Raw genomic sequence first — 23306 nt, forward strand, 5'->3', positions numbered from 1 at the left:
AATATGATTTATTTTATAAATTTAAAATTAATATATATATTTTAAATAGTCAGCTGCATTATGATCCAATACATGTGTATTATAAAACAAATTATCTTGAAAAGGAGTACAAAAGCCCGAGTTATTCATAAACAGCACGTGCAGCAGACAGTTTCCCCCTGTCGTTAACAAATTATATGATTTGCATATTTTAGGGCAAATACTCACTTAATCGGTGCTCATTTTGTTTTCTGTGCTCCGGTCTTTCTGTTCCTTTTTTTTTCTGAGCGGGAAACAGCACCAAACTACTCAGTGCGCGAATGTACTAGTTGAAAGGTTCGATGAATCGGTATCGGTATCGGACTGAATCGTGAATCGATTTTGCTGACCGATTCTTTGAAAATAACAGACTCATTTGCGAATCGAGAATCGCAAGTCTAAGTAAAATGTAGGCTACTAAATCAATTAAATACCTTCCTAGAGAAAACCTACATGATTTAAAAATAGTGAAGCTTTATGTATTTCCCATGCAGTCAAATCTAAAGCATTCTCTCTGGTGGACAAGTGATATTCAACCAATGTTCAACCATTTTAATTTTTACATAAAATTGTCTGGTGTTAAACAAAAAATATTAGGCCACTATGCTATTTTTCAGAACATTACATGACTACAATGTTTATGTTTAACATAGGCTAATTAACTACTATGGCAACAACACACTAGCTAAAAAAAAAAAAAAAAAAAAGGGAAGTAACTACCAGTAACTACTAGCCTATTGGTGAATGGGCAATTTTTCTTTCTTTCCATTAATCAAATTTAACCTTTAAGCACAATTTTACACATTAAAACAAATCAAAAATATTTAGCATTTTTACTTTTCAAATTATAATATATATAAACTATTTTTTTTAAAAATGTATACAAAGTGTTTGGTAGTTGTCAAACCATTTGGCAAAAAAAGAAGTTTATTCTGCAAAATAATAAAATAATTAAATGAATTAAAAAAATTACAATCTCACTTACCAACAACACTGTAAAAATATATGATCAATAAATTATGACATCATGTTTTTACATAGCTTTAGCTCATCAAAATAAGTTAAGCAATTTTCAACTTTTTTTTTTTTACAAGTTATACAAGATTCAACACTTTTTTTTTTAAAATCAGTTTAATGTAATTTAAGTTGAAATGACATAAACGTCCAAGTTGATTTTACTTGCAGCAACTTTTTTTTTTTTTTTTTTTTACAGTGAATGTCATTTAAATAGGAAGTAGGTCCTTAAGTAGGAGACCTACATGCTGTTCGGTTTCTAAATACATAAATGACTTACACCATAAAATGAACGCTAATGTAATGTGTGACCCATTTTAAATATACAACATTACGGTCTCAGTGGCCTGTTGCAACACACTCTGTAAAGCGGCCTCCTATGTATAGATTCATCAGCATGTCAGATGAAAACCAAAAGTATTACCGAAGGACATATTTTTTTAACTCTTGTGTGCTGCATCCACAAAAAGCTGATGCGGAAATGCTAAATTGCAGGGGATCTGTATTATAGCAGTTGTTGCCTTTTTAACAGACCCTTTGAGGAAGGATTCACCCATGAGGTTGATGATTAGTAGGATATCAGCAGTGCATAACTTAGCAAGAAGATTTTTCAGAAAATAACCAGATTTGATGCACAAATGATGTATACTAGATATTAACATCTCCAAAACGAGATTTGGAGAAGGCTGGGAAAGTATCCATCACAGAAAAGCAACCTTTGAAACAGGTAGTTTTTATTTTCTGAAGACTTTTAACAGTTCACTGTGTTACAAAAAGAATTTTGAAAAATGAGCAGGCAGGATACAAAGAAATCTTGATGTTACAAAACATTGAATCCATGAGTACAATACAGATTTCCCTCTAAATCTCTTAAAACATACAGGTTTACAAATATACAGCAGCTTCTGAAATAAAGTCTTTTGAATTGGTTTTTATGTTTATTCGGTCTTGTGAAAGAACAAGGCATCTGGTGGTAAATAAATGTGTATAAAGTTAAGGTGCAATACAGACAAAGCCATTTATTTGACATCTAATATACAATATCTTTTTCCGAGCAGATTATGAAAAAAAATAAAGACAATTTTCATCTATATTTTACTACATTAATCCCATTTTAACACGAATGAAAGCGGTCTATATGGTAAGGGAATTATACATTTTCTCACTTCAGTTAAGGAGAAATGGCTGAGCATTTCTTCACTTATGTAAGAAGCAAAAAACAACAATTAATCAATCATTTTCAGCAGAGGAAATCATAGACCAGATGAAAATTATTCTGTTTGCACTTTTACATGCTTAAATTAAGTCAAACAACAGCAAACACCCACAATGCAAACACAAGCGGTTCTTGCATATTATAAATATCATTATACAGTGAAACATATGGATTGACCATAAAGGGATTGCATTTGTGACCACTGTCAGTTCTAAAGCACAGGTTGTGAAGGAATTTATGAATATTACATGAAAGTCTCTAGCATTTAGGTTGCACCAACTAAATCGGTCCCATTATTCTGGAATCACTAACCTCGTGTTGAAACTAAAACTGCCATTTTGATTGTAGGAGTTTATACAAGTGCTCTGAGTATTGGCACATAAAATCATTCCAGATTTGGTGATCCATGTATAATCTTGATCATACAATTTTCCTCTCTATGCCATCGATAAAAATCCCACATTTGCTTTAGAAAGGCAAGAAATTAAAGTTAAGTCGGTAAACCCAGAAATAAATGGAAAATGGCAACAATTAATCATAAGTCTTTAAGAATTGTCTCTTCAAATGAACAATAATATCATGTATGTGCATTTTACCATTTAGTCTTAAATTCACAATCAGAAAAAAAGACGAATATGCTGGTGATTATCACAAGATGATGAAAATTATGTTTATGGTTAGTGTGACTCGTTCCATAAATTCTGAACACCTGCCCTAAACTGCTTCACGGGTTAATGAGTGGGAGAGAAAAATAAATGCTTTGCTTCCTTTCGAGTGGATTACATCTCTGTCCTGCGAAGACAAATGTAAGCCAATCTCTGCATACCCCTTGACATCAATAGAGACGAGAGAGGAAAATGCTCTCGACCTCATTTCACCATTTGGAATTTGCATTGGATGTTAATTGCTGTGGAGTCGGACCTGGCGTACAGTCTTACAGAAGGGGTTGCTGGTAGAAGGCCGCTTGTTGCTGCTGGGCTGGAGCTGACATCGGATAGGAGGTTGGAGGCAGACCAGGATTAGCGTTCTGATAGGCAGACATGTCCATAGCCACGCCCATCTGTGGCGGGTAAGGGGCTCCAGGAGCTTGGTTCACGTATTGTGCATTCATGTGGCCGCTGCAAGACATAAACAATTTGCAGTTACTTAAGGCAGTTTTCCCAACGCCGCTGTCGGAATTATACATTTTCAAAAAAAGTATCTAATTAAAAAAAAGAAAAAGTAAAGTATTAGACCCTTCTCCTGTGGTGTTTGGACATAAAACCTCTGTGGGGCAATATCGCATATTGGCCTGGTATGGTTATGTGAGTGTTTTAAAGCATTTCTCAGTAACTGAAAAGACATATAGATTAGTGGTCAACCTATATGGATTTATGATTGTCGATGTCTATATATATCATATATCATAAGTTAAACACAGTAAAAAACACAACTGCTCCAAAGAAATGTATATTATTGTATGTAATATTTACAAAAATAATATGTCATTAATAAATCATTTGTACAGATCTGATACTTTCTGCTGCACATGTACCATTCTAACTTTTATATATATATATATATATATATATATATAGTAGTCAACATATGAAGTGGATCAAAAAATCAAAGTTGTCCTTAGACAAGTACGGGTATTGTTCAAAATTCAAAAGGTTTTGATCCACTTCAAATGTTGACTACTGATATATAGATATATACTGTGTGTATACAGTATATGTGTGTATGTGTGTGTGGGGGGGTGTGTGTTTGTGATATTGAAAAATCAAAGAATAATTCAAATAAATAAAATAAATACATGACAAAAGAATCCTTTACACAGATGCACCATCATGCACGGAATACATGCGTTTGGGTTTTCACGCAGGCTACACTTCCATTAATACTAGAGCGCTTCAGAAGATCTAACAGCTGGATTCACTAGAAGTATGTGGACTTAAATGTTTATTAAAGGCTTGTTTAAATTATATAAAATGTGTACTTGCTGAATGCCGACAGTATATGAAAAAAGTATTAAAAGCATTTGCCTTTCTAGAATTAGAACTGTTAAACAAAGACAGTAACTAGCGAAGACTGAGAAGTTATCAGGCCTGTCCAAACAAAAGTTTCGCTACCGACAGTTATCAGCCAAGCAGAAAAACTTAACTGATGCGATAATTAAAACAAATGACAAATATCGACCAATATATATCAGCCCTGGTGATATATAGGTCGAGCATTAATAGATATGTCCTGATTCACTGTTGGCGTGGACAGGATTTGAAAGCTGCATTTTGAGAAATATTCATTAACATGTAGAGCAGGCAAAAGTTGTTTGAGATTTAGAGGGAGGCTAGCAGGACACCTTTAGTTTATTACCTGATGTAAGGAGGTTGTGCTGGTTGGCTGGGGGCCGCTGAATTGACTGAAGGAGGAAGAGAGCAGAGAGGGCCAGCTTGGTCCGTAAGACTATAGCCCTGTGGAACACCAGAAGACATGTAGGCTCCAGACGGTTGATAACCCTGAGAGAGACAAGAAATAAAGAAAGAAATCAGAATAATGCTTTGGAAGAAAAAAATCTGAATTTTTATGTTAGAAAATACCATGGACTGAATTGCCACTAATTTTCCAAATAGATGGCAAGACCAACCTGCATAGTGAGAGGTGTAGGGGCTCCTGGGTAAGTGCCTTGGATGGTCTGCATTTTGGAGTATGCATTGTAAAGTGGAGCCTCATTCATTAGCTGGTTATACAGCTCCAGAGCCTCCAGCACCTTCACATTCAGCTCGGACAACTCTGAGTGCTTCCTGCAGGAATGAGAGAGATGTTCTTTCTCATATGCCAAGACTGGGAAAACAGGCAGCTTGTTTTGGGGTAAGTTTTGATTTCAACAAACCTGTCAATCTCTTCTAGTTTCTCATCAATCATTGGGTTCATCTTTTCACAAGCATCTAGAAGATGAAGAGAACAAAAGATTAACACACTGGAATCATCATTTACCCAGTGGAACTGTCAAAACTTGTGCACAATGTCACATATGACAACAGTGACAAAACACATGTCGGAGGTAATTGTACCCCAGTGTTAGTTAACACAGATCACAATCCCCTGACTTTCTTATCTCGAATGTTTAATACAAATCAACACCTAATTGCGCTGGTCCCTCATTGTAGTACAATTTAGAAATTCATCATAAAAAGGAATCAGAATTGTCACTCTGCTGACAATTGTCCTGTCACTTACATGAGATCACAGCAAAGCAAACCACATCAATCCAATCAATTCCCGATGGACAAAAAAATCAAGTCCTGTCTGACATTATTTCTTGTTCAAGAAGCCATTTCACTAGAATATACATTCACACTAGGGAAGAAAAGACTATCTCAACTTTAGTTACATGCTGACTTTAATAACTGTGGAAACCAGTCATCACAGTCTGTGAAAAGAGTTGGCCATATTTTGTTTGTACCGCCCACCCCTACACCTAAAATGCAATTGATTTCAGCAGAGAAGACATCCTGGTACCTTCTAATGTGATCAGCTCTAGGGTGTCAGGTGAGGCATCTGCAGGGTCTGTGTTCTGGAGAAGGTAGAGAGTTTTGTCCATCTTCTCCTGTAGAAAACAACAATCAATATAAGACACCAAAAGAACTTCCTCTAGAGCCTTTTTTTCATATCAGTTACTTCTGGACCCTTTTCTAGATTAATGGTGAGGTGTGGCCGAGTCACCCAAAGATCATCCAGCACTCACCTCATCTATATACACAGGCTCAGGTTCAGCTTTGACTTCAATGATGGGCTCTTCGGGGACAACTGTCTTCTCTACATACATCACTACAGGAAAGAGAATTCAGGAGATCTGTGTATGCAATTTGAGTAGAAAAACAAATCATCCAGGTTATAAAGTGTATTACCAGGGTCTGGTTCAGCATTCAGGTTAGTGGTGACAAAGTTAGAGGGGAATAAGCCTACTCCTCGATGATTCTCTCCTTTCCACCAGTTTGGATCACTGTTGGATAATAGCAACATTATAATTTAATAATGGACAACCAACAAAATATGGGATATGGAAAATGTAAAGACTAAAGACTGAGAATTTTTTTTTTTTAATTCATTTTTTTATTTAATTTTATAACATAACTTAATATTTATTCAACACTGATAAAAATAATGCCCTTGAACAATCAGTTTACCTGTCATCTAGAATGAGCACAAGCTCTCCAGTCTTAAAAGTGAGTTCATTGTCCTCAGCCGCTTCAAAATCATAGAGTGCGCGCACTTTACGTGACTCTTTCCCTCCATTTGTGTTGTAGGGTGGATCAGCTATCATGGTGAGGGGTCGTGTCTCTGCCTGCTGTTTCTGTTCCTGTAAGGACAGCTCAATGGCTGCACGGAGCAAAATACAAACACTCATTATCTGGGTAAAGAAGGCTATGGTTTGAATCCACAGTTACAATGCCAAATAATTTATGATGCTTTGGCAGGGCCCCAAAATCAGTTGTCAGATCAGACTTAATAAACCCTACTATAAAAAAAAACATGAAATTATGAACAATCGTCCTCACCTTTGGCCAGGTCATCATCATTAGGGGCTCTGCTGGTGGCAGGAGTGCTAATAGGTTTTGTGCTAGAGCTCTGCAATTACAGATCACATGATAACAGATCAGCACTGATTTGCAAAAAAGTTACTTCTAAAATAAAGTATATATTATATGCATATACTACACTACCATTCAGTAAGATTATTTGAATGTTTCTGAAAGAAGTCTCTTATGCTCTCCAATGTTGCATTTATTATAATTTATTAAATACAGTGAAAACACCAAGACTGTGAAATATTAGCATTTAAATTGATTTCTATTTTAATATATTTTAAAATGTAAATTTATTCCTGTGATGCAAAGCAGAATTTTCAGCATCATTACTCCAGTCTTCATTGTCACATGATCCTTCAGAAATCATTCTAATATGCTGATTTGCTGCTCAAGAAACATTTCTTATTATCAGTTGTAAACAGTTGGGCTGCTTAATAAATCATTTGACATACATTTTTTTAGGATTCTTTGATGAATAGAATGTTAAAAAGAACAGCATTTATTTGAAATCGAAATCTTTCATAAAATTATAAATGTCTTTACTGTCACATTTGATCAATTTAATGCATCATTGCTAAATAAAAGTTTTCATTTCTTAAACTTGCTAAACCCAAACCTTTGAATAATAGTGTATAAAATATAATATACATTTAATGATATTGTGTATATTGCACAACAGCTGTATACAGTATATGAATGAACACAGAACTATAACGCCATCTATAGATGTACTAAAGTAAATACCAAAGAAAAGAAAAAAAATAGAAGCAAAAACACTGACACTGATCAGATAAGGTTAACCAATGACTCCACCACAAACCATTTCTAAGTAGGTTTTTGAGATAACATGTATATGATGACCTTTGAGTGACAGCAGTAAATTCTTGTGACCTATTTTACATAGTTGGCACTTATTAACAAATACAGAAATGTTCACATGCCCTAATCCTGTAGTCTAACACAATAAATGGAGGAGAAAGAGAACAAAGAATTGACATCTCATGGTGCAATGAGGTCAGTGAGGGAAATATGAGGCAGGAAATTCCATTCTAACCGCTTGGTTTTCTTGTCTCTAGTTTACACACATGCTCTAGCATTCCAGACGCACTTGGCTGATTTATACAAATAGCTTAAGTGTTAACAGATATGTCATGTGAGAAACAATGGTCATGTTTAGTCACATGGCTGCTTTTGAAATCACATATTTCCTTACTCAATAGTAGGCGAAAAACAGCACGTGACCCAAAAAAGTATGCCCGTTATTAACAGTACTCATAGAAGAGTAGGCAAAAAGAACTTGGATAACCTATTACTTCTGGGCGAGATTCAGAAGTGCATATATGGTGGACACTTTACTGTCCCATGAATAACACTGCAGGTCACATGATAATGACAACATGGAAAATGTAGTCTGTCCAGATCACATTCATACTACACACATTCATACTATATACAACATACTTTTTTAGTGCTTGCAAAGTAAATAATTATTAAAAATAAGTACTTTATAGTGTATGCATTTTCAGAAGCAGCCATGTTTAATTTATAATGCAATTCTTATACAGAGGTGAATCTTGACTATGGGCAATATATGTTATTATGTGAATTATGTTATTATGTTATTATACTTTTAATGTCTTTAAAAACTCTTTTTCAAAGATTGACCAAAACAAAAGAGAGTTAAAAAAATAAAATAATAATCAACCATGCTATTTCAGGTTTTGGCCATACACTGCAAGTAGTTCTTTAGGTTGGCAAATGTATATTAGTGAAATATTATTACAATTTAAAATAACTGTTTTCTAGTTCAATCTTTTTCTTTTGTGGCAAAGTGGAATTTTCAGCAGTCATTACTGTAATATCTTTTTTCAGGATTGTTTGATGAATAAAAGTTTGAAAGAACAGCATTTACTTGAAATAGAAATCTTTTGTAACATTATACATTTCTTAACTGTCACTTTTGATCAATTTAATGTGTTCTTGCTGAACGAAAATATTAGTTTCTTTCCTTAAAAAAAAAAGAACAAAAAAAAAATCCCGATTAATGATCCCAGCTTTTTGAAGGTTAGTGTATCGGTACTTTATGTATGATATACAGTAATTATATAATATAATATAATATAATATAATAATTAAAACCAATGACAACAAACATACATATGTGAAAATATTTTCGCTAACACACCTTGTTCCACGTTACATGTAGTTACTGTAAGTAATAACTATTAAAAGTACATGTAGTTAATTATTATTACTAAGTGCTTAAATGTATAATTACACTGTAACACGGAAACCTCAAAATAAAGTGTAACCATATTTTCTTACATTTTAAGAAGCAAATATCTGATAGTAACAGCCACAGAAACTTCAAAACAACATTGTAATGACCTACATTGCATACAAGCCATGGCATGAAAACAAGACGACACAGATACATCTGTCACAGATTTCTGTGACCTTACCAGTACAGAAAAACAAACTGAATAACTAATGAACTATGCAGATCTGGGATGCAAAAAGTCGCTATTTCAGGGTCATTTATCTAGGCCAAATACCAGCGGCTGCTGTCTGTTCATCAGCATCTGTGTTTATGAACAGCTGACATCACAGTGAGATCCAACAGGATCATGTTATTAGTTGATAGTGGGAATACTTGGGGGTAACACTTTATTTCGATGCTCCACTTTAGACATCATACTAACTATATGTAACTTTGCAACTAAATGTCAACTCCCAGTCATTAGAGTATTAGTAAACTATCTACTTAATATTTGTTAACAAATGATTTTGATGCTCCCCCAACAGACATTCTAGTGACCATAAGGGGTTGTTTACACCTGGCCACTTCATGCGTTTTCTGGAAAAGACCAGGTGTAAATGCCCTCCGAAACACATTCCAGACGGATTTAAATCCGATCGCTCAAACCACTTCAGTAGGAGGTCTGGGCCGCATTCCAGAACAAGTGTAAATGCATCTGGTTGTTGAAACCATATATGTACATTTTACTCCTCCCAAAAATGCTAAAAAATAAACGTGTGAGAGCGTGTTATAGGCTATATGTCATGTTATAGCCAGATATGACGGCGCTAATGCAACACGCATCGCCACAGATGAGCAGCCGAGCATCTACTACTATTACTATTTACTATTACTTCATTAAAAGTAAAGAAAAAAAATGATCTCACCAGGGCTGTTACTGCTCTCTCGTATTGCGGTCTTTGATTTTGAAATTTTAGCTGATGATCAATAAAATGCAGCTCATATCTGTTGCTTTCGGTGACGTGCACTCCATTAAACCTGCATATAGCACGGGAATTGAAGATCGGATTTATATCCGTTTTGCCAAAACACATTTATGTGACCAGGTGTAAATGGAATCAGTTTGATAAATCAGATAGCAATCCGATCTGACAAAACGCATGGAGTGGCCAGGTGTAAACAGTTCCAAAGTAACTTTGCAAGTACATGACTTATTCTACTAACCCAAACACCTAAACCTAACCTAACAGTCTACTAACAGTTTAATGAGAGTTAGTTGACATGTAGTTGCAAAGTTACTCATAGTTAGTAGAATGTCTAAAGTGGACCATCGAAATAAGGCGTAACCTACCTGGGTGTTTGCAGCGGGAAAGGTGACTCCTTCTTCTTTGAGGGACTTGATGGTGGCACTGATGAGACTCAGTTGCGGGTCTTTCTGGAATTCTTCGGCCCACTCCACCATCAGGGCCTTCAGTTTCTCAGCAACCTTTGGGTGAACCTGAGGAGAAGAGCATGAGGATAGTGACAATTATCAATATTTATACACTGAAACCAGGATTTGCCTTAATGAATAGGATTACACTAATATTTATACAGCAAGCTGCAGTTCCTTACCCTGTTCAACACACTACGAACTTCACTGGCAAACTCCCGCGAGCAGATTTCTAGGTGAAAGATTTTTCCACTGTTTGAGACGCAGGCACCTAGCAACTAAACAGGGAAATTACAGCAATTTTTGAACAGCTATTATTTGCTTAAAATACAGATTTGCCATTTTGTGAACAGGTTTGATCGATTCGTTGAAATGTTCTATACAAACAGTGATTGCACACATTTAACAATTCTATAACTTTTTTTAATTTAAATATGTGTAAATGAAATTTGACATCACAATAAAGATTAATAATAATAATAATTATTATTATTGTTATTATTGCACACTTGTAACATTACTATAAATATTTGTAAATAAAATGTGATATCATAATTAAGATGAATTATTCCCAAGAACATCAACACTGTGACATCCCATATGACTGTCTTCTGGACTGCAGACACCCTTGTGGGTGCACCTCTGTTTTACTACAATGGGAACTGAAGATGAAGAGCTCACCGTTAACGCTTGCATAGCGACGTGAGGGACCTTGTGGTTCACTCGCTTCATGACTGACCTGAGACAGTCCTTTGCACTATAAAAGAAAAAGAGTTAAAACAACAAAGAGGGGCACGATAATATCTATATTAGGGAGAAACCTATATAAGAAGAACAATAATGCATTCAAGCAACATTCATGTTACTAACTGTTACTTAAAATAAACATTAAAAAATACATAGGCCCAGTTTCACAGACAGGGCTTAGATTAAGCCAGGATTAGGCCTTAGTTCAATAAGGACATTTAAGTAGCTTTTATAAACATGTCTTAGAAAAAACATAACCGGTGTGAATCTTGAGACGAGACAATGACACTGACATATTTTAAGATATGTCAGTGCAAGTTGCTTTAAAAACAGTTAAAACACAGTTTGAGTTAAAACAGCTCAAACATGCATTTTAGTCTGGGACTAGTCTTAAGCCTTGTCTGTGAAACTGGGGGATAGTTATTCAAAACTTGTTCGTATGCTGATATTTCAGCTCACCCATTGGGAGTTGTCCCAACCCGGTCACAGATGTCCATAATGAGGCCCCAGTCCTCTGCTGTGCTAGTTTCACTAGTTGCTTTCTCTGAAAATGCAAATGAGCATCCAAATGAGACACTCAATGAAAGGTGTCTCATTACGGAGTCATTTCAATGCTAAAAATCTAAAAGGGTCTGCCTCTGCATGTCTAAACGTCTTTTCAATTACATAAAGGCAATAAACACAGAAAACACACAAACACAATACAAAATAGAACAATTTGTAAAAAAAAAACAAAAAAAAAAAAACAATTAACATACAAGTTTGCATATTAATAGTTTTACATGATAGGAAGTACAAGTGTTTGTCAAGTAGTTAGAAAGTAGGACAGGGTGTTTCCTCCGAGGAAGCAAGGGAGGCAGTGTTTCCTCAAAAAACTGGATGACAAAATAATCGATACTACAAAAGTAAAACAATGCAAATATTACAAAATGTGACATTAAAAAGTGTAAGTCACTCGATAAATCGATAAATGCGATAAACCCTGCCTCTTGCTTTCGTGCGCATTCTCGAATCGGCCTGGATGAAGACAATGATGGTGTTAATGGGAAGACTAATATTCAGCCACTTAGATATTACAGCTTTATGTCATGCCAAAATCAAGCTTGAAATGGGCTGAAAGCTTGGGGAAATTAAATGTACATTTTCGTGTCTGTGACCAGAGTGTACAAGCTTGATGACTGCTGAAAATAACTGCAGAAAAATGTAACCAGGAAAAGTAAGTGTAACAGGGACATACAGTTACATTTGATATAGCCTATGTAAAAAAATGTGAGGACTTTGCCTCATCGTCCCATTAAACAGACAAAGCAGCCTGTTTTGCCTGTTATTTTACATATTCAGCTTGTCACAACAGGCACAACCATTTCTGTCATAATCGACTAGTATAGCCTAGATTATTTGTCCCCTCCTTCAAGAACAAAACAGGACACATTTTAATGACTAACTCTTAACGGAAAAATCACATTGCGAAATCTAGCACAGTACACCTTAAAATAAAATGAACAATACTCAAGCGAGTTAAACTCGTCCATAGAGGTGTCAGAAGTTCATACACACTGAGCTCACAAAGGACAAAGCTGACAAAATAAGACCAATGTACATGTATGCTACTGGGTTCTCACACCTTTTGACAAATTAACTTCCATTATACTTCCAGTCATGCTTAATGGAAATAGAGTTAAAAAAAATAATTAAAACAATTTTTAATCTAGAAAATTTAAAGAGCAGAGCATTTTGATTTTATTATATAGCCTAATAATAATACATTATATAAGCAAGATAACAGACTATCTTCTGTTATATTATTTTTTTATATTACATTATGTCTTGTTAATTACTTTTATTATATTGTATTGTATTATTAACCTATAGAATCATATATAAATATCAAAGGATATATAAGAAATATAAGACTGCTCAAAAATCTTACTGAAAGATAATAATTAAACTGAATAACTGAAATGTTCATCAGACAAGTTCCAGGAATTTAGAATATTTTAAGGATGAGGTTTGAAAATCTTTAATCCTGATATATAAGATGTATCAGAGTAATAGAAGAAATAAACAAAACAGAAAACAGAGATCTTGAGGATATGACAGTAAACAGAGCGCTGTTGTATCGGCCCTGTTGACTTGTCAAGATCACAACACTTCGATAAAAACAACAGCCAAACTCACCCACATCCTGATCGAACGGATTTTGGCCAAATAAAGGCATTTTTCGACCTTTTCCTATCTATTAAAGAAGAAATTCGAGCGTATTATCTACGTAGATCGACGATTTCTCCTTCTCTCATCCATTAAATTGCGTTCACTTCCACCAGTTGCTCTTCCGTAAACTTAGTAAGCAAAGACAATGCCTGTCAGAAATCGCATACGTGTCATAGCAGTCAAATCATTCTTGATTTTAAACTATATTCAGAATTCACCTAATCACCCTAATTTACCTAATTAAATTATTTATTTATTTTGTTTTTATAAATCTATTTTTTTCTGACAGGCATCACCATTGAGTCCTTTTAAAGGCAAGTGCGTTCTGAACTCGAGCCCGCACTGCCATCTAGCGACTGGAATAGATGTTTGTGCGCTCTCTGTAATCCAAAATTTAACTCAAATATTACAATTAGTATTATATTTATTATTGTCATCATTACTTTTTGTTATTGCTGTAACGTTAAATGTCCGTCAATAAGGCGAATCCAAACTCTATGTAACAAACAAAACATCATTTACACTCTATCCTCGACAGGCGGCGCTCCATTCATAAGCACCTTCTATACATGTCAGCAAGGCCACACGCCTTTAGTAACCGGGACCCTTTTGGATGAACCAGTTTTTCTAATGATAGTTCAGTCATGTCGGCACCTGCCATGGGGACCAGCAAAACAGCGCACAGTGATTCCAGTAACAAGAGGAAAAAGGGACCCGGCACGCTGGCCATCGCTTATCTGGTCATTTACAACGTGGTTATGACAGCAGGGTATGGTGAAAATCAAAAGCGCTTCCGTGCTCTCTGTTCAAGCGTGTGACAGTAAGAAAGAATGAATGGTTACCTTACAGACAGACTCAGTGCTTGACTGAATCGGGGTTACCTCCCCTTTGAGTTTATGGAATGGTTTAAGACCGTTTGTTTTGATATTGAAATATTTTTGAAAAATGAAATGAAAAATGATTCAATATTTGGCAACGTTAAGCCCATTAACGTTTATTTAACGCGCCACATAATCTTCATGGCTGGTTGCATGAATGCATTGTTCTTACTGTCGTTGGTCATGTATGGAAGTACGAGGGAATTTACTGTCTTTGTTAATTTACATGTGACAATACAGTTGCAGCCGTTTGAATATGAGTCCACCCTCGTAACCTCGAAACTGTTGCACAATGGTGTCCGTTTCGGGAACGAATCGATTTGCTAGAAGTAGAACCAATTCGTTTATAAATCACTCGTCTGGATTTTGAGATGGGATTAAATCTTGGAAACATAAACAACAGTATTTGAAACATTTTATAAAGATAATATAATAATATATGAACATAATAATAACTGTTTATCACATTTATATTGAGTAATCTATTCGAAAATGTAAAATGTATACGGGAAACGTCGAAGCAAGTACTTAAACACTTGAATAATGCCTAAAATAAATCGAAGAACCGTGTTTTCATGCTAAATCACACTTGGTGTTTTGACCAATGAATTGAGTTTTTATCTTTAGTGATTGCACCATAGACTGTAAAAAAAAAATAGGATTGCACTCATACACACAGAACAATTAAATACTTTTCAGCTGAGCATGTTTATTAAAAAAAAATCACCAGAGAAGTTTCCATGATTTTTAAGATTTTATATCCCTTTTCCAGGCCTGGAAATGACGTACCGTTTTCTATAATAGTTCTTTTTATCGATTCGTTTGAATCGAATCGTTAAATCACTCGACTGAATAGCAGGAACCATGAAGTGTTCGAAAGAACCGATTCGCTCAAATCAATCGAACTTCCCAAAGAGGTTACATCAGCAGTAACCAAACAGGGTTTGCTACATTTTCGTCATGTCTGTTGGAGTCCAGAATTCAATCAGGAATAGTTTGATGATGCAATTCAGTCGAATCTTATCAGTTAGAGACCATTTCATGATATCTCAAATGGACATTAACTATATAAACATTGTCCTTTACTGTGTGCATTTATTATTTTCAATCTGAAAACCAATTACAATCCAGTCCTGTTTGTTTTGCTGTTTCATTTATTATATAGACATATTGATACTGTCTTCATCATCACTTCAGCTGCACATTTTTTATTGTGACAGATATAGTATAGGGAAAAAAATCTTTTGAGAAACTGGAGTGTATTAAAAAGCTATTTTGATGAATGCATTCTACATCAATGCATGTGAATAGCTATAAATGTGCTAGATGTATTTGAATGAGACTGTTACATGCCACTAACTGGCTGTTAAGTGCTGTGTTGTAAGAGATTTGCATGCAGTCCCACGTTTGTGTGCATTGCAGAAATGCCCTCTTTTCTCAAAGCAAGGGCAAGTGGCACAACAAAGTTACTCTATGAATCATTTCCTATCTAGTTGGCTGGTGATTGCAGTCGGTCTTGTTCGAGCATACCTGGCCAGAGGAAGTTACCATGGTCTTTATTACTCTATAGAGAAGCCCCTAAAATTCTTTCAGACTGGTGCACTCCTTGAGGTGAGTTGTATGGGAGCTATATTAATTTACATTCATTCATAATTATGAATTTAGCTCTATTTATTTATTTGCAAGTGTAATGTGTATCAAAATGTATAGATAAATAATACATAGATTATTTATTTAATTATTGTAAGTCGCTTTCTATAAAAGCTTTTCGGACGCATTGAATATAGCCTAAGAGTGACGGTAAAGACTTTTACATCATGTGACACTGAAGACTGGAGTAATGGCTTCTGAAAATTTTGCTTTGCCATCATAGAAATAAATTACATTATAAAATATATTAATATAGAAGTCAGCAATTTTAAATGGTAATAATCTCTCACAATATTGCTGTTTTAAATAAATGCCTTGGAGAGCATAATATGTGTTTCAAAAACAAAAATAAACCTTATAGACCCCTAACTTTTGAACAGCAAAAAATACTTTCAAAAAAAGTTTCAAGTCGTTTCTCCAAATTCAACTGAAAAGGCAACTTTTAATGACTTCTGCATACTCAAAATTATTCAGCCCCCTATATACAATCCCTTACAACAGCACAAATCTGCTAAATAATAATAATTTGTTACATTTATATAGCGCTTTTCTAGGTACTCGAAGCGCTTTACATAGAAGGGGGAATATCCTCAACCACCACCAATGTGCAGCATCCACCTGGATGATTAACAATGTTTACACCACACACCAGCTTACTGGTGGAGAGGAGACAGAGTGATGAAGCCAATCAGTATATGGGGATGATTAGGAGGCCATGATGGACAGAGACCACGGGGCAAATTTGGCCAGGATGCTGGGGTTAATTCCCTACTCTTTTTCGAAGGACATCCTAGGATTTTTAATGACCACAGAGAGTCAGGACCTCGGTTTAACGTCTCATCCGAAGGACGAAAACAGGTGTTGTCTCAAGCACACATGATGCAACTAATCAAGGGCTTCATTAATTGCACCAGGTGTGCTTGAGCTAGAACACATGAAAGATCTGGCTAGGTTTGTTGAGTGTCACGTTTGACAGCTTGTTAGAAATATGTCAAAAGAAGTCAAAAGAATGGTCCAAAAAGTTAAGAGAAGATATCATTGTCCTTCACAAACAAGGAACAGGATACAAAAAGATAGCAAAGGCACTAAATGTTCCTAGAGACACCATTGGAAGCATAGTTCGCAAGTTCAAAGTTAAAGAAGCAGTGGTTACACTACCTGGACGGGGCGGTAAAAGGAAGCTATCGACGGCTGCAACCAGATTTCTGAGAAGGCCGGTTCAGAAAAACCCTTGAGTGACTGCAAAAGACCTGCAGCAAGACTTGGTGGCAACAGGAACTGAGGTTTCAGCTTACTAAACGTATGCCAGAAATCCAAGACAAACACCACTTCTGACCCAAAAGCACAAGAAAAGTTGGCCCCAGTTTACTCAAAATCATTTAAATAAGCCACAGAAGTTTTGGGATTCTGTTCAGTGGAGAAATGAAACATTTTTGGCCCTATGGATCAGCGGTATGTCTGGAGGAAGAGGAATGAAGCATATGCTGAAAAGAACATTCTGTCTGCAGTTCAGCATGGTGGTGACTCTGTGATGCTCTGCGGCTGCTTTGCATCCTCTGGCACTGGAAACCTGCAGCGTGTGGAAGGCAAGATGGATTCATTAAAGTATCTGAAAATCCTAGGAGAAAGCATCATGGCGTCAGCGAGGAAGCTGAAGCTTGGGTGTCATTGGACCTTCCAACAGCAAGATCCCAAGCATACCTCAAATTTCACCAAGGCTTGGTTGCAGATGAAGTTCTTGAAGATTCTACAGTGGCCACCAGTTACCTGATTTGGAATTTGGGGAAACCACTTGAAACATTTGTTATGTTAAGCTATTTCAATTACTTTTGTTTGATTTGTTCATTGCAAACAGCTGAAAATCTCTACATTTTCCCAATAAACCTGATTTGCAATAGGGGTTGAATAATTTAGATTACAACCATAAATATATGCAATTCTTTAACTCTGCAGAGTTGTTTTAGATTATTCTTTATGCTAAAAATTATATTTCCTAGAGGCTGAGTGCACCTTATAATATTTGTTCTTTGCTCTCTTCACAGATATTGCATTGTGCCATGGGTAAGTGCACCAGCTGCTAATAACAGTCTCTTATTAATTTCTCCTATAAATATGCACTCAGCACAGTATATAGATCAGATTGTCTATATCAGGGAAGCTTTTTTTAACCCAGCAGTGCCATCGCCGGCAAGGTTGCAGCTTTCTCTGCCAGTCTGACAGTGATAATGTGATAAAGAGTCTCACTGCACCCGTGGAGCGTAGAGTTCACAGTCCACACCTCATTATCTGGGACTTAATGCTTAATGTGACCTTTCCCAGTGCAAACAACCAGTCCTGCAGTACTCTCTGTCATATCATAACCGTCCTTACTCTCTTGAATTATATTGTTATAATGATTCATTTCCGTCGTATTGTGTCTCTCTCAATGTGCAGTAAAATGCATTGAAATAAAGAAAGAATAGAAACCATTTCAACTCATCTCTGCATGATTACTTTGATTAGACCCACCCTGCAAAAAACACAAATGATTAATCTCTTTACTTGACATTCTTAATTTTGTGAAGGAATTGTTCCCTCCTCGGTGGTCCTGACTGGGTTTCAAGTGATGTCACGGGTGTTCCTTACCTGGGCAGTGACACACAGCGTTAGAGAAGTAAGTTTATGTTTAACTTGCATGAGTCATTTTAGAATTATTTATGTACTGAATTTTTAATTTTAAGTATATGTATTCTTTTTATTATATAAATTAATTGAATATTTAGATTAAATTTTATTTCAGCTTTAATTAATGAAAATATTTAGTATGATTATTTAGGATGATGTAAAGTCTCTAATTAGGATTCCCATGGATAAGAAAAACCTGGTTATGAAAATTCAGTATCAAATAATCATCTGCCATAACTATCTCAAATTACTCTTTATCATTAATGTTCCCAATGCCATAATGAGCAATATTTCCATGTTTGTCTTATTTGCTTTAGTCTACTGCCATCTAGTGGATCTAATGGATTTCAACAGCTGTTTTAATATTTCAAAGCTCATCGAGAGCCAAGCTTAGAAACATAATTTTAGTGTGAAGAAAGCAATGTTATTTATTGTATTCCCCTTTAAAGTTCTTTGTAACTAAGAATCAGGTTTTGATTGTCTATCCCAGAGAAGGACGTCTGAGCTGAAGTGTATAGGTGTGTAAGTTACTCCTACGAGAAAACTGCTTGACCCAAAACTAAAGAATAATACTAATATGCAAAGTGTCCATGTGTGCCTGTGTACGCTTCTGTTGCTAAAATAACCTCCTTTCAAGCCTGTATGTGTGTAGAGGCGATGTTAGAGCCTTTGACAGGCCTGAATGCGTTTTGAAGTGTTTCCGTTTCTGATGTGTCAAGTAGCCTCAGTGAATTGCGATGAAATGGTAGCAAACATAACTGCATGGTTCTTGATCAAATTTTGCAGCTTGTTGAGAAGATTTGTCTCTTCCCCTTGTGACTTAAAGTTCGCTCTCGTTTTAGGTCCAAAGCGAAGACAGTGTTCTCCTTTTTGTGGTGGCCTGGACGGTCACGGAGATCATCCGTTACTCTTTCTACACCTTCAGCCTGCTCAACCATCTGCCTTACCTCATCAAATGGGCAAGGTGAAGCTTCTCAGAGTCAGTCTTCTGTTTTTTTATTTTTAGAAAAGTGTTTTACTTATTATGATCTTCACAGGTACACATTTTTTATTGTGCTGTACCCTATGGGAGTGTCGGGGGAACTTTTGACGATCTACGCCGCGCTTCCATACGTGCAAAAAACAGGGCTCTACTCCATCACCTTGCCTAACAAGTACAACTTCTCCTTCGACTACCACACCTTCCTCATCCTCATCATGATCTCCTACATCCCCTGTACGTTTTAACTTTTAGACTGAGAGATTACAAATCATATTTTCTCAAAATGCTTTGTTTTGATATCTTCCATCCGTAAATAATCAGATTCCTCAGTTGATCTTGTGTAGCAAAATCTCTTGAAGCTCATTCTTGTCCAGTGAATAAACATCACTGTTCCTGTTAATGATCGTCTTTGTCTGTGTTGCTTAGTATTTCCTCAGCTCTACTTCCACATGATGCGCCAGAGGAAGAAAGTTCTGGGTCACGTGGAGGAGTACAGCAAAGTGGAATAACTCGGCCCGCAGTGCGCCTCACACAGCAGACTGATAGCAAAACGGAAGACAAGCGCATAACCTTTAAAAGCCACAATTTACAGAATTTCAAAAAAGAAGACAAGGCCGCCTTGTCGAAAAACAGGCCAGATATGCAGAATGTTTGTTAATGCTGTTTTGTTCAAGAACTGTGCAGATTGTGATTTTAGGGATCCTGTAACTACACTAATGGCTTTCCCTCAGTTTAGAGGGAGGGGAATGTTGTTACCATACTAAAACATCAGCTACTGTGTGACATTTTTATTTTATTTTCAATTCTAAATGTAGAATTACTGACCAAATATTGTAGCAAATATAATTCAAAAAAGGGCAAAAATACCGTTAGCTGCATCTGGTGGTTTTAACCAGAAGAAATGTCCCATAATTCTCCTGTGTTGTGTGTTCTGTACACTGTATTTCAGACAACTGAATCTAGTCGACTTAAATATCTCCTTGTTTCTCATTCAACTCATTCCTTTTCTTTATATTTGAGTATGAGTCATAACTCAAACTGTACTTGAATTCTAATATTCCACAATGCTTATGTTCCCATCATGATTACTGTTAGCATTTTCTTTCTTTGTTTTGTGCTGTGTTTCTTAAAGGATCAATGTTAATCTGTTGTTTTATTCAGTATTGGATCTATATTGTTGGTTTGTGGCCGTTTGCTCAGAAAAGAGGTGTATCGCCCAAAGAAATCGGCTGAGTTGCTGGGTTCGGACCTCACAGTCAATACTACTAATGTACTAGATGTGCATTTCTGTCATAGAAGGAGATTGCAGCTGACACTTTAGGAGCTTTTACAGCTGGTGATGTGGAAGTGTTTGGCTGGGAGAGGAGAGGGCTACGGGAGCGCATGCTGAGCAGAAACGAACACAAGCCTTGGCTAACGGAGGCCAATTGGATTTGAGTGCCTCCAGTCATGCTTCTCCAATGAGTCAAATCTAATAATGTGGAGAGAAAGCTGAGAGTCAAGACTAACTTAACGCTTGATTGCCCGTTTGCCTAATTGTGAACAGCCAACTTCAGCCCCCCCAATGCAAATGAATATCTCGTATTGAAGTGTGAGCCACACTATTGCACACAAAGTGGTAAGCCTGTTCTCCTTGTCAAGCCGATTCATGAAAATATTAGCATGGGATGGATGGATGCTTGTGAAAAGCTGGAGTGCAACTTTGAATAGCACTGCATGTAAAAGTGGTGTGGCTGTACCTTGGTTAATAGAAGCATGACCCTTAACTCAAATAAAAACACCAACATTGTTAAGCTTTTGATATTAAAGATCTGCATGGGACCAGCAAACTTTGTATGAATAGTAATACGATGATATATATTTACAATAAACCATAACATGGGAAGCAAAGCTAATTTGTGTAAATATATATGCAGGATATATGCCTCTATACAATTAAAGGCACTTTCTTCCTCATATTTTAGTATTTAATCTGTAGTGTAATTAGAAGTATTGTGTCTTTATTTAGATTTCATTTATTTTAGTATACTTCACTCTTGGTTACCATGTTCATTCTTCCTTCACATGATGGCAGTAGAGATCTATTCCTAACCCTAGCATAAGGTCTGATATATTTAAACTCTTGAGCAGCATGTATGCTATATATTATATTATATATATATTTTATATAAAAGCTATTGTAATATTTTGTACTTGGGGCTATAAAAATACAGTCAAATACATTAATCTTATTTCAGTAAAGTAACACTCCCATCTGAATAATTAAAATAATTTAGTAATAGTTCATAATAACTAGAAATTAACTTTTAGAATAATAATTAATAAATATATCTGGTGTTTAAAAAGATAAAAATTTTGTAAGATTTTTTTTTTTTTTCACATTTTGAATTTCATTGGAACTTTAGCCCTAAGCTTGCATTAATTTTTTGACACTGATGTGCTTATTTTGTTATTTAGAAAGGTTTGTAAAGCCGAAAGAACACAATTATGTCCTTCCTTTAACATGAGTTAACAATGGAACATACTTCTAAGCATTTATTAATCTTAGTTTGTGTTCATTTCAACATTTAGTAATATATTAATGAATATATCAGAAGTTGCATCTGTAATTTTATTTAATGATCCGGAGCTGACACAATGAACAGTTGTACATTAACAAAGATTAATACTGTAAGAAATGTGTTGCTCATTGTCAGTTAATGCATAACGTTAATTAATGTGACCTTGTAAAGTGTTACCAAATAATTATATAAAATCAGCTTATCTAATACATATACACAGTTTGAAATCTGAGGTCAAGGTTATTACAGTCCGATTACAGTTATTGTCAGATTTTATTTATTTTTTAATCGACACAATTATATTTCAGTTTTTAAAGTCTGAAAAAGAATTCTATTGAGTGTTCAGAATTAAAACAGGAAAAAATTGCTTAAAAGCAAATTTCCTTAGGGTTTGTATCTCAGCATCTCATCTGTTTAAAGGGTGGGAGTCATGGGACCTATGAAAAAAACAAAACCAAGAAGGCATGACTCTGCTGATTGCAAACAGTAAGATCTTTTGTCTTCTCAGACTGTCACATAATAGCTCAATTCACTTCACAAGTCACAAAGGTTCTGTGGTTGCAGTTGAGCACGATGATGAAGACGAGTGCGATATTCCAGAATATATAATCTTTATTTACAAATTTAAAACTCAAGGAATCACAAGTGACACTTAAATGTAAACGTGAACTGAGAATAAAAAACTGAAACGGAGGAGTAGCCTAATACAAAGGACACTATAGAAACAGGTGAACATGATGAATAATCAATGAGTAATCATAGTAACTAATGCTGCCTTCACATACTATCGGAATTATCGAAAATACTAGTTTCCTAGTTAAAAAATAGGACAGTCCCCTAAGTCAAAATATGAATGCGATGAGCTTGTAATCACGACTTCAGAAGTGGGAAGTATATAGGAAATTTCCGATAGCATGTGAAGGCAAGCATAATAATCAATGAAACAGAGGGAACAGGAACAAACACAGAAGGAAACACAGGTAACTAAAGGAAACACAAACATAACATAATCGTGACAACACACCTATTGCCAGTTGATATGATCCTGCATATTTAAAATTGAAAAATTGTCAATAGACATGGGAAGATAAAAAAACAGACA

At 35.6% G+C, this 23306-nt stretch overlaps 2 protein-coding genes across 2 annotated transcripts; one reads left to right on the forward strand and one right to left on the reverse strand.

The window, feature by feature from the left end:
• Positions 1 to 1961: 1961 nt before the first annotated feature.
• stam2 (signal transducing adaptor molecule (SH3 domain and ITAM motif) 2) lies at positions 1962 to 13844 on the reverse strand. Its single transcript, XM_079880753.1, has 14 exons — positions 13437 to 13844; positions 11718 to 11802; positions 11193 to 11268; positions 10694 to 10789; positions 10431 to 10577; positions 6790 to 6859; positions 6418 to 6610; positions 6139 to 6233; positions 5976 to 6058; positions 5750 to 5837; positions 5121 to 5175; positions 4875 to 5031; positions 4604 to 4746; positions 1962 to 3366 (listed from the first exon to the last, which is right to left on the reverse strand). The coding sequence occupies exons 1-14, from the start codon at positions 13474 to 13476 to the stop codon at positions 3183 to 3185; spliced, it is 1512 nt and encodes a 503-aa protein (XP_079736879.1). The 5' UTR covers positions 13477 to 13844; the 3' UTR covers positions 1962 to 3182.
• A 192-nt stretch (positions 13845 to 14036) lies between these two features.
• hacd2 (3-hydroxyacyl-CoA dehydratase 2) lies at positions 14037 to 21533 on the forward strand. Its single transcript, XM_079880754.1, has 7 exons — positions 14037 to 14238; positions 15841 to 15958; positions 18040 to 18058; positions 18562 to 18650; positions 19504 to 19625; positions 19699 to 19877; positions 20070 to 21533. The coding sequence occupies exons 1-7, from the start codon at positions 14114 to 14116 to the stop codon at positions 20150 to 20152; spliced, it is 735 nt and encodes a 244-aa protein (XP_079736880.1). The 5' UTR covers positions 14037 to 14113; the 3' UTR covers positions 20153 to 21533.
• Positions 21534 to 23306: the final 1773 nt, after the last annotated feature.

Source organism: Squalius cephalus, assembly GCF_949319135.1.
Source record: "Squalius cephalus genome assembly, chromosome: 9".
In the NCBI taxonomy this organism is placed as follows: domain Eukaryota; kingdom Metazoa; phylum Chordata; class Actinopteri; order Cypriniformes; family Leuciscidae; genus Squalius; species Squalius cephalus.